General features: G+C 27.5%; 1 protein-coding gene across 1 annotated transcript; it reads right to left on the reverse strand.

Moving 5' to 3' along the window:
• Positions 1–819: 819 nt before the first annotated feature.
• Positions 820–6307, reverse strand: LOC132947387 (uncharacterized). The gene is made up of 7 exons (XM_061017660.1): positions 6181–6307; positions 5742–5824; positions 5539–5674; positions 5455–5473; positions 1740–2886; positions 1153–1230; positions 820–949 (listed from the first exon to the last, which is right to left on the reverse strand). The coding sequence occupies exons 1-7, from the start codon at positions 6256–6258 to the stop codon at positions 820–822; spliced, it is 1671 nt and encodes a 556-aa protein (XP_060873643.1). The 5' UTR covers positions 6259–6307.
• Positions 6308–16499: the final 10192 nt, after the last annotated feature.

Genomic DNA, 16499 nt, shown 5'->3' on the forward strand with positions numbered 1-16499 from the left:
CTTCTGAAGTTAAAATGTTGACAAAATTCATCAAAAACACGTAAATTGGAAAATTATTTCTAGTTAAAAATTCATAAAAGTGTTTCTATCTCTATCTAAGCTTTGAAAATTTAATACAAGATTACCCTTGATTTTTCCTACATTCAATAAAAAAAAAGTGTACTGAAAAATCAATTTATATATTTACAATCTTTCAAAACTAGACATTGGGTCAAAAGTAATAAAATGTTCAATTTTTAATTCTAGGGCTTGGAAATTTAAAACAACAAATCTCACACTGTAACCAAATAATCTAAAAAATCTATAAACACAGTTATTTTTACAGACGTTGTAAGTTCAAGCTTGGAAAGAATTACAAATTAAAACCAAGAATTACGATTTTAGTTATCTTGTTGTAAATTAATACTACAAAAAACATCTGGGTTGAGACTAATGTTTATGGTATCAAAGTAATTCAACCTGAAATAAAAAAAAATATATTACATAATTAATATTAAAATCAATTATAATGGGTAGTTGATTAAATGTTTAAGTGAAACACATGACAATAATACTAGTCAACAAAGTGCTTTTGAAGAATTCAGTTAATATAAATTATTCATTACTAAGAAATCGGAAAACACAACATAATTAAATCCTCGTTTTTTTATTATTAACTAAATAATAATAACTGTAGTAATTAATCAAAAAAAAAGTCTAATAGTTCCACACATTACTTATTGAAATAATTTAAATCAAATATTTACCAGGATGGAGTATTGTCGTTTTGAAGATGTAGAACATCAAACTACATCTACTTGACAGATGTATTGTCATATTCTATTGCTTTTCATTGTCTGTAATAGCATCATTAAGATCCATTTTTTTCATTGATATATCGGCCAAATTCAACTGAGCGTTAAAATGGTCGTTTGGACTTAACTTGATTGCCATTTCATAATATACTTTGCTTGTTCGAGAAGGCCACGTTTATCATATATTACCACCGTGGCCTTCTCGAACAAGCCAAAGTATATTATACTCAGGGCGCCCTGACGTAACCCGTCGGAGGGATGTTTCCGCGTCACCCAAAGGCGTGAAGGAGCCGCCCTCGCGACATATGGCTAAAGGTGTAAAAACCCCAGAGAGAATGGTCTTATAACCCCCCGTCACACAGTGGTTAGTAATATTACCTCCATATCACAATAGGCATCGGGAAAGTCCGGCCTTATTGCTATTGCATGTTTGTATCTGTTGAAAAATGAATTATATGATTAATACTTAATATACTGAAAAGATTTCCCGAATTGTCCATTACAGAATTCATAGAAAAAAAAATGTATTTTGTAAATTTAAACATATCTCCGAGATAAGAGAATTTAGCCTATAATTCATATTTAAGAATATTTTATATTCTTGTTCATAAAGAATTAATTTTTAGTTGTAAATTAACAAGTCAAAAAAACGTTTTTAAATTAAAAATCAAAAGTTATAGATGTTGGTCAATAACTTGTTTGTTGTTAAATTGGAAATATTGTTTTAAATTTGACTGATTTTTAATAATTTACCAAAGAAAAGATGTACATTTCATATTATTTTCAAGTTATTGTAACTTGTATATACATTAATAAGCTCATTGAAGTAAAAGAAAAGGGCGTTTTTTGAAAATTTTACCAATTTAAAGATTATTTGGAGAATGTTTAGAGGGTCTTTTTAGAGCACATTTTAAACTTATAATGGTGTTGAATTATTATTATTACTTTTGAAGAGCCAAATCATCATGTCCCAGTTGATACAATGTCAGGCCCATTTTCCAATGACCAAATGCATTCATCGGGTTCATAAGTACCGCACAACAGAATGAGTTTCTTGCATTTTGATAATCATCCTTCTCCATATACAAATCCCCCATGGACATGCAAGCATTGGATGCATTTAAATGATCTTTAGTTTTCCTGTATGCATCAAAGAGTTTTTCATATACGTCAATTCTATCAGGATTTATATGGCTACATTTTTCAAGATATAGTGCGGCCTCATTATAATTTTGAATATTATACAAATAGACTAAAGCGAGTTCCAAATTTAAGTTAAAATCGTCGGGCTTGAGTTGCAAACACTTTTTGAATGTTTCAGCAGCTTCATCCATTTTGTCTTCATAGCAGTATGTAATTGCCAACTTTTGTAAATAACACTCATTTTTGGGATCTAGTTGAATTGCTTTTTTGAATGCGAGAGCTGCATTTTGGTAGTCTTTAATTTTGGTGTAGGTCATTCCCAACTGAAAACAAGCATTCGTCCGATCGGGGTTTGTTTCTAAGAGTTGTTTATATTTCAAAATAGATTTTCCAAATTTACCGCTCTTATAATATACATCTGCTAAATTGTTTAATGTTTCTGCACAATTTGTTGCACTGTTGTGGGCAATCTTAAACTCCTTTTTAGCCTCTTTTATTTTGTTTACTTTTAATAGTAGTTTTCCGTACTTATTACGTGCTTTATATAATTCGGGTACTAGACTTAATGCACGTTCATAAGCCAGTTTTGCTGGTTCTAACTCATTAGTCTCAAATAGAAAATCTGCATAATTGGTCCATGCATCCGCACAATAAGGCTTTATTGCACATACTTGAAATAGGTAATCTTTTGCTAGATTATTTTCCGATTTTTTCATGCAAACTAATGCAAAGTTACTTAAAACTTCGGGACATTCGGGATTAATATTATTTGCTTTTTCTAAACATTCCATGCATTCTTCATAATTTCCGCAGTTAAAAAATGATTTTGCATTAAGCAATAAAACATTTAAGTCTTTCGGTTTATGTGTAAGTAAACCTTTGCACATTTTTTGCGTCGCTATGAAATGTCCATTTTGATGTTCTGCTTTTGCAGAGTTTAGAAGCTTATCTAAAAAAAAAATATATAATTTAGAACATTGAACGATAGTTAATATTAAGTTATTTCAGTTAATAAATTGGTAGAATAACAATTGATACAATTCAAACAATTCGATAAGCTGTAATTAATTAGTATATTAATAATGTAAAATATATTTTAAAGTAAATTTTAAGTTCTTAAATGAAAAATAAAATGCTGAGTTTAAACAATATTTCAAATATTGATATATATTCCATTTATATTGACTCTTTAGTGGATATATCTTTGGCTGATAATAGTTTTTCCGTTTTTCAAATTAATATAAGTAGTATTAAGGAACATTTCAATGATATCGTAGCCTTATTGGGCTCAATAAATGATTATTTTAGTGTTATTGTATTATGTGAAACCTGAATTTATTATGAATGATTTTGTATTTAAATTAATTAGCTATAAAACTATTAACCCATTAGGAACATATAATACATTTTAATTTTGAAACGGATTATGATTGACCAACAAGTTTACTAGGGAATGATCGAGGAGATAATATTAAGATTATTTTAATCAAGCTGTATTAGTTGACTTGTATAAACATAAACATTTGATACCTGTATCAGATCATGAACATTAGTACTAGATATAATATGCAAAATGTTAATATACGTTTACTGAAGTGTCAAAAAGTTTTTAGACAAAATAGCGTCTTGTATTTATGTTGTATATAAAATATTAATATTAATCAGTTTGATAGTGTTAAGTCATTCAAAACTTATGTTAATTTTATGGATTTTTCAAATATAATAGAGTTATAATAAGACTGTTAAGTAAAATTCAACCAAATTAACAATTTTTTTTCAACTTTTTTGTCTTCTTAATGTGATGAGCTCCCCCACCACAAGCTTTGCTTTTAGAGGATGTTGCAATATGCATCCTACGGTTTTTTATGTCATTCTTTTTTGTATTATTTAAGTTGTCGTCGCAATGAAGTTCATAATTATTATTATTATTATTAATTGGATTCAAATGTAGTATCATTCTATGACATTATGCGATAGAACAGAAGAAACTTTATTTAGAACTCCTGGCCACCGTTAGAAAACACCAAAAATAATGTGAGATAGGAGCAGTTTCATTGTGTTTGATGACATTTAATTTTCATTTAACTTTTTTGTGCAAATAAATAAAATTTTGAATGGCTGAAGACTGAAGTTGTGTTTTAAAAATTTGTTATTAATGGTTTTGGTAGTTTTGTGTAGGCATGTGTGCGTCGATCACATGGGCTTAATGAATATTTAATGCATAATTTTACAGAAAAACCATAAATTAGTATAAAACGATTGAATTTTAGTTTAATTAATTGCATACAGTGCACAAAAGTTTATATGGTAAATTAATAGTTTAACTAAAATATGTATTAATTTATTGTGGACCAACAATGATAAAAATAAGTGAAATAATACCAAAAATATAACCTTATTTTCCTAAAATATCGAAAATTATTTGAACATTAACAATGTGTGAAATATGTATATAAAATATAAATTAAACCAAAATTGGTCTAATATACTCTATTCCTTGGGATAACATACCGCTTATGTCACATAGAATAAGGTCTGTCGACCGACTAAGTTGTAATTCAAGCTTCAAATAACGTTCTAATATCTATCATTAATTGTTTTCAATTATCAAATATAACATCCTATGAGTAACATTGTATTACATTATCATGCCTTTCACTGATCAAACATTTATTGAATTATTTATTGATATTAAAAAAATAGAAATATTGTCTATAAAGAGCTAAATAACAATCAAAATATTTTGATAATACGAAAAATGAAATATATTCTATGCAAGTTATTTATTTAATTTATTAGAAGGATGTCTCATCTTGAATTGTTGATTATGTTTTTCAATATTGTATCGCTAGTAATGATATTTATAAAACTTATAGATGAGAACATGATCGATGCTAAATCATCGGCTTTTATTTGATATTTTCATTTTCGAGGGAGACATGAGCATTTTTATTTTGTGATATATCTTACTCATTTAATGCTTGGAAATTTAACTATCGAAAAAAAAACCGTCAACGCTTAAGTACGGATGAAGTTATTACCTTAAAGTTGGATAATTGGTCAATTTGATCTAATATCAAAACTGACAGCACATTATTGAAACTAGTTAACAAAAATATGCCATTTCTTATGTGTATTAGATAGAGACAACAAATGCATGGGTAGGTAGCATCCTCTTAAGAAATATAAATGAAAAAAAAATTTGTGTATACCTATATTTCACAATACCAGGAGGCTCTTGAGTTTGTTAGAAAAATATTGTTATATAAAGCAAAGTAAGTATTGAATTAGTTTAGACAGAAAATTAACTTAAAATGTTCTACATGAATTTTAAGTTGAATATTTCATATATAAATATGGAAACAACATACATGGTGAAGTTTACATTATATTTTATTAAGCCCAGATACCAGTCCTTGAGCAATTTACAAAAAAAAAAGTCGTTTGGTCATAGATTACGTATACTCATCTATATATAACATAGCAATAGATAGTACTTATAATAATTATAACTTACCTAGGCGTTCACTATATATCTAAAAAAAAAATATTTATAATTATATAAATATAATCTAAAAATTTAAATGTTTTTAGTCTATACCTCCATAGCTTGATAAAGCTGCGTTAGAGTATCTCCTGACATTTGAATCGAGCTTGCTTTGCCAAGGGTTGCTCCAGCCAAATCCTTCACTTTGGTAAACCCTAATTTGTCAAATTCATTGGAGATATGTGTAAATCTAAAAAAAAAAAACAATTATATACACATAAGAATGGTAATATTAAGAATAATTGTAAAATATTTACTTTAAAGTGTCTTTTTGTGATAAGATCTTTGTAATAACTGATATCGGTGCTTCAGAGTCTGAATGTTTTGGACAAAATAAATCCTGTAAGTGTTATAATTATTTTTTGATGAATAAATTTAATGTATGTATTTATTCATAATTAATCAAATGCGTTTAATACACATTTTTCTTCTTAAAAGTAATGTACATGGCAAAATAATGTTCAGGGGATCATATTTAGCTTTATTAATCTGCTGTTAGGTATGCGAATAAAAAATATATAATATATAAGGTGAATCTATTTATCATTAGAGTACTTATCAATTCAGTAACTAGAGTCCTTTTAAATATCAAATTGAAAAACAGGATTTTCCTGATTAAAATGAAATCATAGTTTGTATAATTAATGTCCCATAAGCATCCCATATACATAGTTAAATTATTAATATATTACTTACCAATGATGACGAACTCATTGTTTGAAATATTGGTAACAATTGATTTTTCAAATAAAGACAGCAGATAATGATCCACATAAACTTTCGACCAAGACTGTTGTCAATCAACTGTAAAATAAAACATATATTGTAATAAATAGGTACATTAGAATGAATATAGTATAAATATATTTTCATATATAATTAGTAACAGCATATTTCAGTGTTTAGAAAATACTACAAAATATAATATGACGATGATCACTGGTATAGCAAACAGTGAACAGTTAAATCACAACAGCGTTAGGCGCTTTATAGGCTGGTCTAAACAGGAATTAAATAAAATAAAAATACTTAGGTAGACGTTCATGGTTATTAAAGATGTCTATTTAGTATTATGGTAATGGTTGTCTCCAGCCGCGGAAAAAACACGATAATATAAAGAACATCCACACGCCACACTCTGGAGAGCCTATTATATGAGATTTTCTAACACAGATAAACACACTGGTATGTTCGCAACTTGGTTCTTAACTCGTTAATGCCCAGCCTTTCATGCGGGACTGTACGATTTCGTGCAAGTTGACAACTTTCAAGAATTCCCATATAAAATCTTCAATTTTATTTTAATATGGCCGAGTACCTTTGCTAATGGAAGTTTTTTTATTATTTTATCAAGGTGAAACATTTTATATAAATTAAAATAAATATTTGTAAATAATGGTTATAATGTAGGTATACCAATAAAATGTTTAAAAATTATACAGACTACAGTTGAATCTCGAGGGAGAAAAAATACATTTGACTAATGTATTTTTCAAGTTTAAACCTTAAATACAACTTAAAAACAATTCAAGAGGCAAGATAAATATTTGAGGTTTTGAGACTGCTGTATCTAAAAATAATGCAGAATTATTTATTTCATTATAAACCCTTAAATAAATCTTTTGAAAGTTCTAATGGACAATATTAAAAACCTGTATACGGCTTACAGTAAAGAATTTATACTTCAATCAACCTCAGTGGCGACCAGTTTAAGTCGAACAACACCCGTTTTTCACGCCTACCAAGCCAACCATCTGTGTGGTAAAGCTACTCCTAGGTGCACGAATTGGCCACTGAGGTTTCTTTTTAACATGAATGGAGTATAGTAAATTTCATTGTGCCAACATGGTTTGTTTTATAGAACCTTAAAAATTTGGTATGGTGGCAAGGGCCACAAAAGAATACGATTCGCCACTCATAAAATTGAATAGGAAAATTATATACAAAGAACTCAAATTAAATTAATGGGTTAAATGTTGTCAATATCTGTTGTATAACTGACAATTATGGGAAAAAATATTTTGTACTGACTTGTCGGCGATTGATTATTCATTTAGGTAGGTACCTATTTAAAGATTGGACTACTGGCACTGGCTCACTGTACCCCGATCAACTGCATGTGTCAGCAAAAATTTATGAGCATCTTATATCCGTCATATGTCATCCGTTATTATAACATAGAATAATATTGTTGTATGGCACTAATGAAAAATGAACATTACACAACAAACATTATATTATCAGTATAGTTATGAATTATGATAGGGGAAAATATTTGAAAATTGTTAACCAAGTACTATGAACCACACGAGTCACCACAGATTAGATTTACAATTACTAAGTGTGTAATTGAAAGTAAAACAATATTATTAAAAAACTACAGATCTTTTATTTATTGTAATATTATTTTTGAATTTTTTACAAAAAATGCATATTATATAATAGAATAAATAAATGATTAAATTTGGTAGTAGAGTTAGTAATACATCTATTGTTAAACTATTATTTATTAGTATCTTGTGAAATTAAGCATAATTCAAATTTAGGTTATGTAAATTAGTACTAGTAAGAAAGTAACTTAGAAAAATGCATTGAAAATAAATTGCATATTAATATTTAACTGGCACAAATCTAATGCAATTAACATTCCTAACAGAAAATAATACTTTGAGATATTTTGAGCATAATTAAAATTTAATTGAATTACAATAATGAAAAAAAAATGTTCTAAAAGAGATAAAAGTTTCGTAAACATAGAAATATATTACAGATATGTAAAGATTTGCAATTTTAGTTTAGCACATAATCCAACCATGTGGCATGTTTCCAAAATTATTATACTACTTAGTAGGCACCCATACACCACGGCAACATAAAAGAATTTAAAAATGTTGTATACCATTTTAAATGTATAATACCAAAGGTTAAGTATACATATAGGTACCGTACAATTATAAAGGTAGTTAATTACAATTATATGTAAATACAAAACTTATTTAAAAATAAAACAAAATTTATTAAAATACTGAAATATTTCACACATTTGAAATATTTCATTTTTTTAAATTTCATGAAATTATCAAATATTAGTTATTATATGTAAATAGAAAAAAACTAAAAGAAGTATAATTTTTTAAATAATTATAAAATATTTATAAATAATAATAATAACAATAATGTTTTATTTATTGCAACCAAAAAAAAATTTACCATTTTTCAAATAAATAATAGCACATACTACATAGAATAGTTGCAAATTCATCCTAAACACAATAGCTTGTATGCAGATGAGTTGATTTCATAAAATAATATACAGTTTCTTAATGTCAAAATAGAATTAAATCGAAATAACTTAAAATGTAAATTAGATATTAATTATATCATAAAACAAAAAGAACACTGCAGGTTTGTATAACCTAATATTGTATACAAAAACCCGGCTAGTTTAGAACACTCACAGACGGTGGAGTCCCGGAACGGTCACTGCTGTGTGTAAATAGACCTTTAAGTACACAAAGTAAATAGCTCAAGAGTTATGTTGAACATTTTTTTTCATCTTAAAAAAACTAATATACATTTTTGGTGAAAAATTTAAGTCCAGTTAAGTTTAATTAGTTACTAAACTAATCTGTAAATCAAACAATCGAACAATATTAAATCAAGCTATGTATTTCAATTATTTAAAAAAAAAAAAAAACAATAAGCTGGAAAATTGGAAAATACTGTACCAATTTTTTAATGACATAGGTATGGCACAAACTAGGAAATAGTAATTGTATATATTACGTAACCCACAAACCCATTGAGTTAATTGTAAGCTGTGAGGTTGAAGAAGAGAATATAAAAATAAACAAAGCAGGAATATTTAGTCTAAAACCAAATAGTAAAGCTTTCACAAAAATCACTAATATATATTATTAGCAAAACATCTGGGGAAAAGCATTTTTTCTAAAGACTATATATCACAATTTAACTTATCTAAATTAACTGAACACTTCAATGATAAAATAAAACAACAAAAACCCGAGGATGAAAACCAAATAAGCCTTAATACAGCAGTGAAGTTTAATGATTTTAAAGTATATGCAAAATCAATGTCAGCCATAGATGAACAAATAACAAAAGAATTAAGCTCAAATTCAAATGATAAAATATAAATGGGGCATTCTGCAAGATTGTTGACGGTAGTACTAAGATTAACGGAAATTATCGTATTCAAAATAATAAAATCACTAAAATGGAGAAACAAAAATAAACCAATACACCGTAAAAGTAGTATATATTATATATACAATGGTGAGAGCAACAAACTTCAAGTCCAGGATAACACAGAATCAGTATAACACACAAAAAAAACCTTAATTTAAAATTACCTTACTTAATATTATTTAATAAATAATATTGTGGTAGAGAATATGGTGAGTCGTGAGTAATATTATCATAGTAATTGTAAAGAAAGTACCTATGTGTTTTCTTAATAATTATATAATAATTTAAGAATTTAATATAAAACTAAGAACTAGTTTTAACGTAGGTATAAATATAAAAAAAAAATGTGTAAAATAGAATTAAGTAAGAAAAGTAACCATTATTCTTAAAATGAAAATGTCAGGAAAAACAAAACTGTAAAATAATACAATTCAGTAAAAAAATTAAACATTTATTTAAGATATATATTATATAAAAAAAAAATGTAAAATAAGATTAAGTATTATCAAGAACAAAAATCAACGAATAAAAATTACAAATACCAACCCATTCTTACAAAAAAGAAACAATTGCAACTATTGCAAGATTCGCCAAAAATATCGAGTGTCCAGTAAATAATTCGTACGAAATACTGACGACAATACTGACGACGAAAATTCGCAATCGGAGGAATGTATAAACATTATATTACATACTATAGAATTTCTCTTGGACAACGAAAAAAACGCATATGAGGTTTGTAGGTGATCTATTTATTTCCGAAAAGAATATTATATGCATACGTTTTAATTTTATTGTTTATTTATATACTTAAACGCCTCAACTGCTATAAAGTTATTGGCATTTCTAAAATATACATTACAATTAAAATTGCATATAAAATATTTTTAATGTGATACAATATGAATGGTTTAAATGATTGTAATTACATGTGTATCTAGGATTTTTTTAAGGGCGGGTATACAATTTTTAATAGACATTCACATATTAAATTCATATTATTATAAACATGTTGTATTGTGTATAAAATTTGGTCTCCGGGGGGAGGAGATGTGACCCCCATATCCCCCCGTAGATATACCACTAACCAACCTATTTGTCATATTTTCTGGATCAGGTTAGTCTCTCTGAGGAATTAAAGAATAATGCCTGGTGTTACTTTAGTAATAAAAATATGTAGTGTTAAATCTATAAAAATGTATTTTTCCCGCACCATTATTTTTTGAACTATTGCAATTGCAACCAAATACTGAACACAACATTTTAGCGGCTGCAAGTAACAAAACACACCGCTATGTTGACAACGTGAGTGCAGTGTACGAAATGAGACGTAAATTGTTAATTGTTAGTTTATAATAACATAATATGCCACGACGGATAAAACTATTATTATCTATAGGTACACTGTAAACGATGTCACGATCGTCAAAACAATATTACACACGTTAACTGCAGTGCAGTTTATGGTACGAAAATTCGTAAATTCGTATTATAATTTATCTAAGTGTTATCTTTTTCTACAATATTAAACCAAAATGTGATATAATTACACAAATGGAAAGTCTATGAGGTAATCTTAAATAAAAAGTAATAAAAATACCTAGTGTTAAGTTGAATTTAAATTTTAAATTTTAAATTGTATTTATATACTGCCTATACAGCCATTTGGAGCCGAAGTAAGTTATTTAAACTGGTTTTGTATAATATTATAATTATTCAAAATAGAATTAATATTATTGGTTTTTCTTAACTCGACCACAAGAGAAATTTGTGACAGTAAAACGTGTGGCTTTCTTATATGGTGCCAGAGAAAAGGGATGGTCTTAAAAGACCGCCGAAGAGAAAACTAGTGCATGTAAGCGCAAAAACCTAGGATAAAGTCGCATGCTATCTGTGCCTACATTCAACTCAGTAACAACCTAACAAAACCGAATGATGCGAGCAACAACTAACATGTAACAGATTTCTTTTGACGACCAGTAATCGGTTTGTTTTATTATTTTGACTCACTAAGTAGGTATACTTACCTACTTTGTGTCATCTAATCCTGCTACAGCATAGTCCATATTCAGCTGCGAGTCTGGTAAGATACCTACATTTAATAAACATGTAACAATCTTATAACATCACAGAATGTTTAGCCTCTATTATAATTAAACAATAGTTTCCCCGAACGTTTTATCCATAACGGTACTACCAAGTTTATCGTTATTTCCCTGACATACCTCTACAAGGTATAGCGTTTTTAGTATTATGTTTATAAGCGGAATTTTAGTGAAATTACTGTGGGGGAGGGGGGGCTGAGTATTATAATACACTCATTAAATATAATCATTAATCTGTAGTATAAACTATAAATTAGAAATTGCTTTTAGTTTTTACCATAAGTAACTGACTTGTTGTCATTTTTAATTTTAAATTTTATAAATTTTAGACATGAATATCGACATATCTAGCTGTATCTGGCCAAACAATAAACTGTGGAGCCAAATTTGGCAAAGAATGAGGAACTCTTCTTACAGCTTTCAATGCAGAGGATCGGCTAACATCAAATCTTTCACAAATTTACCTATAAAATATTAATAGCAAATCATAATTTATATGTCTGTTACCTATACATTAGTCTTTACAATTTTATAATTGTTAACACCAACCCTTATTTGTGTTTAGAACTGGAAATAAATATATAAAAAGTACTTATATGAATCTGGAGTTGCCATTTTTCATATAGCAATAAGGAACTGTTTTTTTTGGTGGTATGGTCGGACAGCCAGGCTTTTGCCTTACCAATTTAGGAGAAATCATATCAAGTATAAATTGAAATGTTGATGGAAGCACTCTAAAAATGATATAGTATATTATGTATTAATATGTCACAGGAAATTTCAAAAATATGTTAATATTTTCATAACATAAATAATATAAAGCATATACTTAAAATAAGTTCACTAACTTGATAAAAAGCTAACGTTTTAATTTCAATGTTGCAATTAAATAAGTATTAATCACTATACCTATCTAATTGATATTCAAATGTAACTTCATTCAAACTCCATATCTGAATGGTACCCACCTAAAATGTGATTTGATCTGCCCATCGTCAAACAGAGGTACAACCGTTTCGACATAATTTTCCATGCGAGGTACTTCTTTTCTATCAGTCACACAGACTGCCAGCTCTAATATTTCGCTATCATCGTCACTTTCCTCAGACGAGAAGGAAAATATGATATTCCCAATTTGCTGTATAGCAAGTACAAATAACTCGCGTTTATCCATTTAAAAATGTTGAAATGAATAAATTAAAAATTAACACTTGGATAATTGACAGTATAATAGTACAATACAATACAATATTATAATACAATAGTATGATAAAAAATTGTGAAATTAAACGTAACTAATACAAAAACATAAATTGAGTAAAAAATATACAAATTGATAACCGGCTTACCGGCTTAATGATAATTGATAACGGCGTAACGCTCATATTATAATATTATCTTAGTACGTGCCTTATCATATACAATGGATGGAGCTACTTTAATTATTTGCTGTTTCTAACATAACACTCCACTTATTTGTTATTTTATAGTGATTGTTGGCCAAACGCATGCGTAATAACTCGTTGTTCCTTGACATTTTTTATTTTGTGTTCGAAATTCATAAAAATTTTTCTTTTTAAATCTAAGATTTTAAAATATAATACAAGATTCCTCATAAGTTTTTCTACTTTTATCAAAAAAAAAAAATGTCTACAAGCAAATCAAATTAAATTTTTATGAGCGTTTGAAATTCATATTTTTACAATATTGAATATTCACTTGATTTCTCATGTAGCGGGTTTGTTATTTTATTGTTATTCAAAAACGAATAACTGTAGATACATGAAAATTTTACTGAATGTTTATATTTTTATTTTCTACACACCATCAAATTTTGAAAATATTTTGACTCTTTTTGAGCTGTTTACGGTCATTGTCAGTTTTAAATTTTTTTAGTTTTTTTTCTTTAAATATCAATAAAATTTTGTTTGTTGGGTAAAAAGCATGAAAATTAAATGCAAGGCTCCTGATATATTGTTACAGTAGCAGTTGAAAAATATCAAAAATACATGTGCATAATTTTTTTTATTTAAAGTTTGATTTTTGAAAAAACGTATCAAATTAAAAATTTCATAATTATTTTGTAGGTAAAAATTTATAAAATGTTCAAATTTTATAGTTAATGATTTAAAATTTAAAACAAGGTTTCACTTAAATTGGTTATATATAAATTACTTTATTCACAATAATATCATCAAATATACTTGGTAATAACATAGGCTGGCTGACCGTTTTCGCTCAAAATCGTTTTTCTCATACAATGATATTATATCATTGAATTCAAATTTAACACCATCCATTACAGTGACCCACTTGTAACCTACTGTACAGCAGAGCGACATCCACTTACACACTTTTTTATATTTCACATTGAATAAAAAATACCAATATTTTTTCTTTTTTTTAACCTTTTTACATCAAATTATATAATTTGATACATATTTTAATATTTAATATATATAATTTTATTATATACATATTTTATTGTGAATTTCAAAAAAATTAGTCTTAAGTACATTTTAACTATTTATATAATTAATTCTGCGATTTGTTGAATTTCTGGATACTACATGATTTGTTGATTTTCTTCTAGGGGTTCAGTACGGTGGCATTATCAGACAGACATTAACAAATAACATGAACAGATATTATTATGCCTTGATTGCAGAGCTGATGTGATGAGGTCGTTGAACTGTCACACTGGTCCGGCCGCGGCGAATTCGGTATTTTTTATCTAGACGAAGACATCATATGCGGGTGCGATCCACCGCCTATGACCCACGTAAACGAACGATCAGAATAAACATATAGGAACGTATGTTGTGGAGACGTTGAAAGAATATATATTTTTGTGTAGCTACTAGCTATGCGGCTGCCGACGAAACCAAAGAACGGTGAACGAGTCGCTAGACTAGACCATGCGACCCTGGTACCACCGATCGGAATTCTTGAACACTTTTGTTGTTGTTGGCATTGTTTGTCGTTTGACTCGTTTGTATTTTGTTGTTAGTGAAAAAAATAAGGCGTAAAAACATGGTTTTGTACTTCAAGCAAGTAAGCTCATTCAAGCGGTTTGCAGTAAAAATATCTATTATACGAATTGCCAAGGTTTGAAATCAAAATAAACATTTTTGATTTTAAATTTAAATTTTGGTTATCGATATTAGTTTTTCCTGATTTAAATTTAAAAATAAAATATTGATTTTTGGTTTTATGACGTTTTTAATGAAGCAGAATATTGATTTAATAAAATTATAATATGATTTCCATTTTATATATAATTTTAATTTTTTTTATTTTAGTTTCTATTTTAAACTTAAAGATCACATTTACACTATTATTATTTGGATATTTGTGAAATATTTTCACTAAAATAAATTTGTTAGGTACCTACTATATAATATTTTTCTTTATTACTTTTACATTTCAACCAATTATAATCCAATTTAGTTTAGATTTTAGATTCTGATATTGATGAACTATATCAGCTAAATTTCTGTTACGACTATAGACTTTTAAAATCACAAAATACTAAAAATCCACCCAAAATAACATAATAAGCCAATAAATTGTTATACTTTTGAACATTTTCAATTTCTACCAAAGAAAATAACAATAAAGAATAAATATATACAGTATAATTCTAGGTAATATAAATCCAAAAAAACGTAAAATAAATTATATTTTTACTAAACCAATTACAGTTAGTTAAACCACATATAGTTAAACCAATTACAAAATGAGGAATAGCTTTTAATCATGAACTCCTAGTTGTACTTTATTGAATTTATTTCATACCTACATTTTGTGTTTGAGCGTAGGTACAATTATTATAGCATCTAATAAATACGCTGATAAGAATGTACGTATCAGATAATATGAACTTTATTCCAATAAAATTCCTTTCTACACAAACCTGAAAAAAAAATTTTTAAAAAAGCGGGTAATTGGATGTCGCTGTGCTGTACAGTAGGTTACAAGTGGGTCACTGTATAATGGATTGTATTAAATTTGAATTCAATGATATCATAACGAAAAACGATTCTGAGCGAGACGGTTTGTCAATCTAGATATAAAACCACTAGATCCCTCACTCCGCTCAGAATATAAAATTTAACAAGACAATACTACCTAAGTATTATCAATATAGTATATACCTGAGTAGCGAGTACGGCAAGTACAACATTTGCTAGCATTTAAAGATCAGATTTTTCGTGTTTTTGGGATTCCCAAAATGTTAGTGTTTGTTTTATAATGTAGACGCCATGGCCGTAAATTTGGCTTACTAGATGGGAGGGCTAAGGTTAAAATTTAAAAGTCCAGCCCCCGCACCATCTACATCAACATGTGATTTCAAAATATAGGTATATAAATACTTTAAAATTATTTATTTAATAAAACCATACAAAATTTAATTTAATTATTAATAGGTAATAACATCATCTTTATATTAATTTATATTTTTGGTATATTTTTTTCTATATACAAGATTTACACCTGAATAAATCTATTTTATAACATAAACGTTCGTAACCATGTTTTTTATCCGGCGTATGGCAGAGAAGCTTCTCTTGCACGCGGAGGAACTTATTGGTAATGTTAGAGCTACTTTATACAAATAAAACAAGTTTGGATAAACATTTTCCTGTAAAATAAGTTTTAAGTTAATGCTGCTGTTAATTCTTTTAAAGTACCATATGT

Source organism: Metopolophium dirhodum, chromosome 6, assembly GCF_019925205.1.
Source record: "Metopolophium dirhodum isolate CAU chromosome 6, ASM1992520v1, whole genome shotgun sequence".
In the NCBI taxonomy this organism is placed as follows: domain Eukaryota; kingdom Metazoa; phylum Arthropoda; class Insecta; order Hemiptera; family Aphididae; genus Metopolophium; species Metopolophium dirhodum.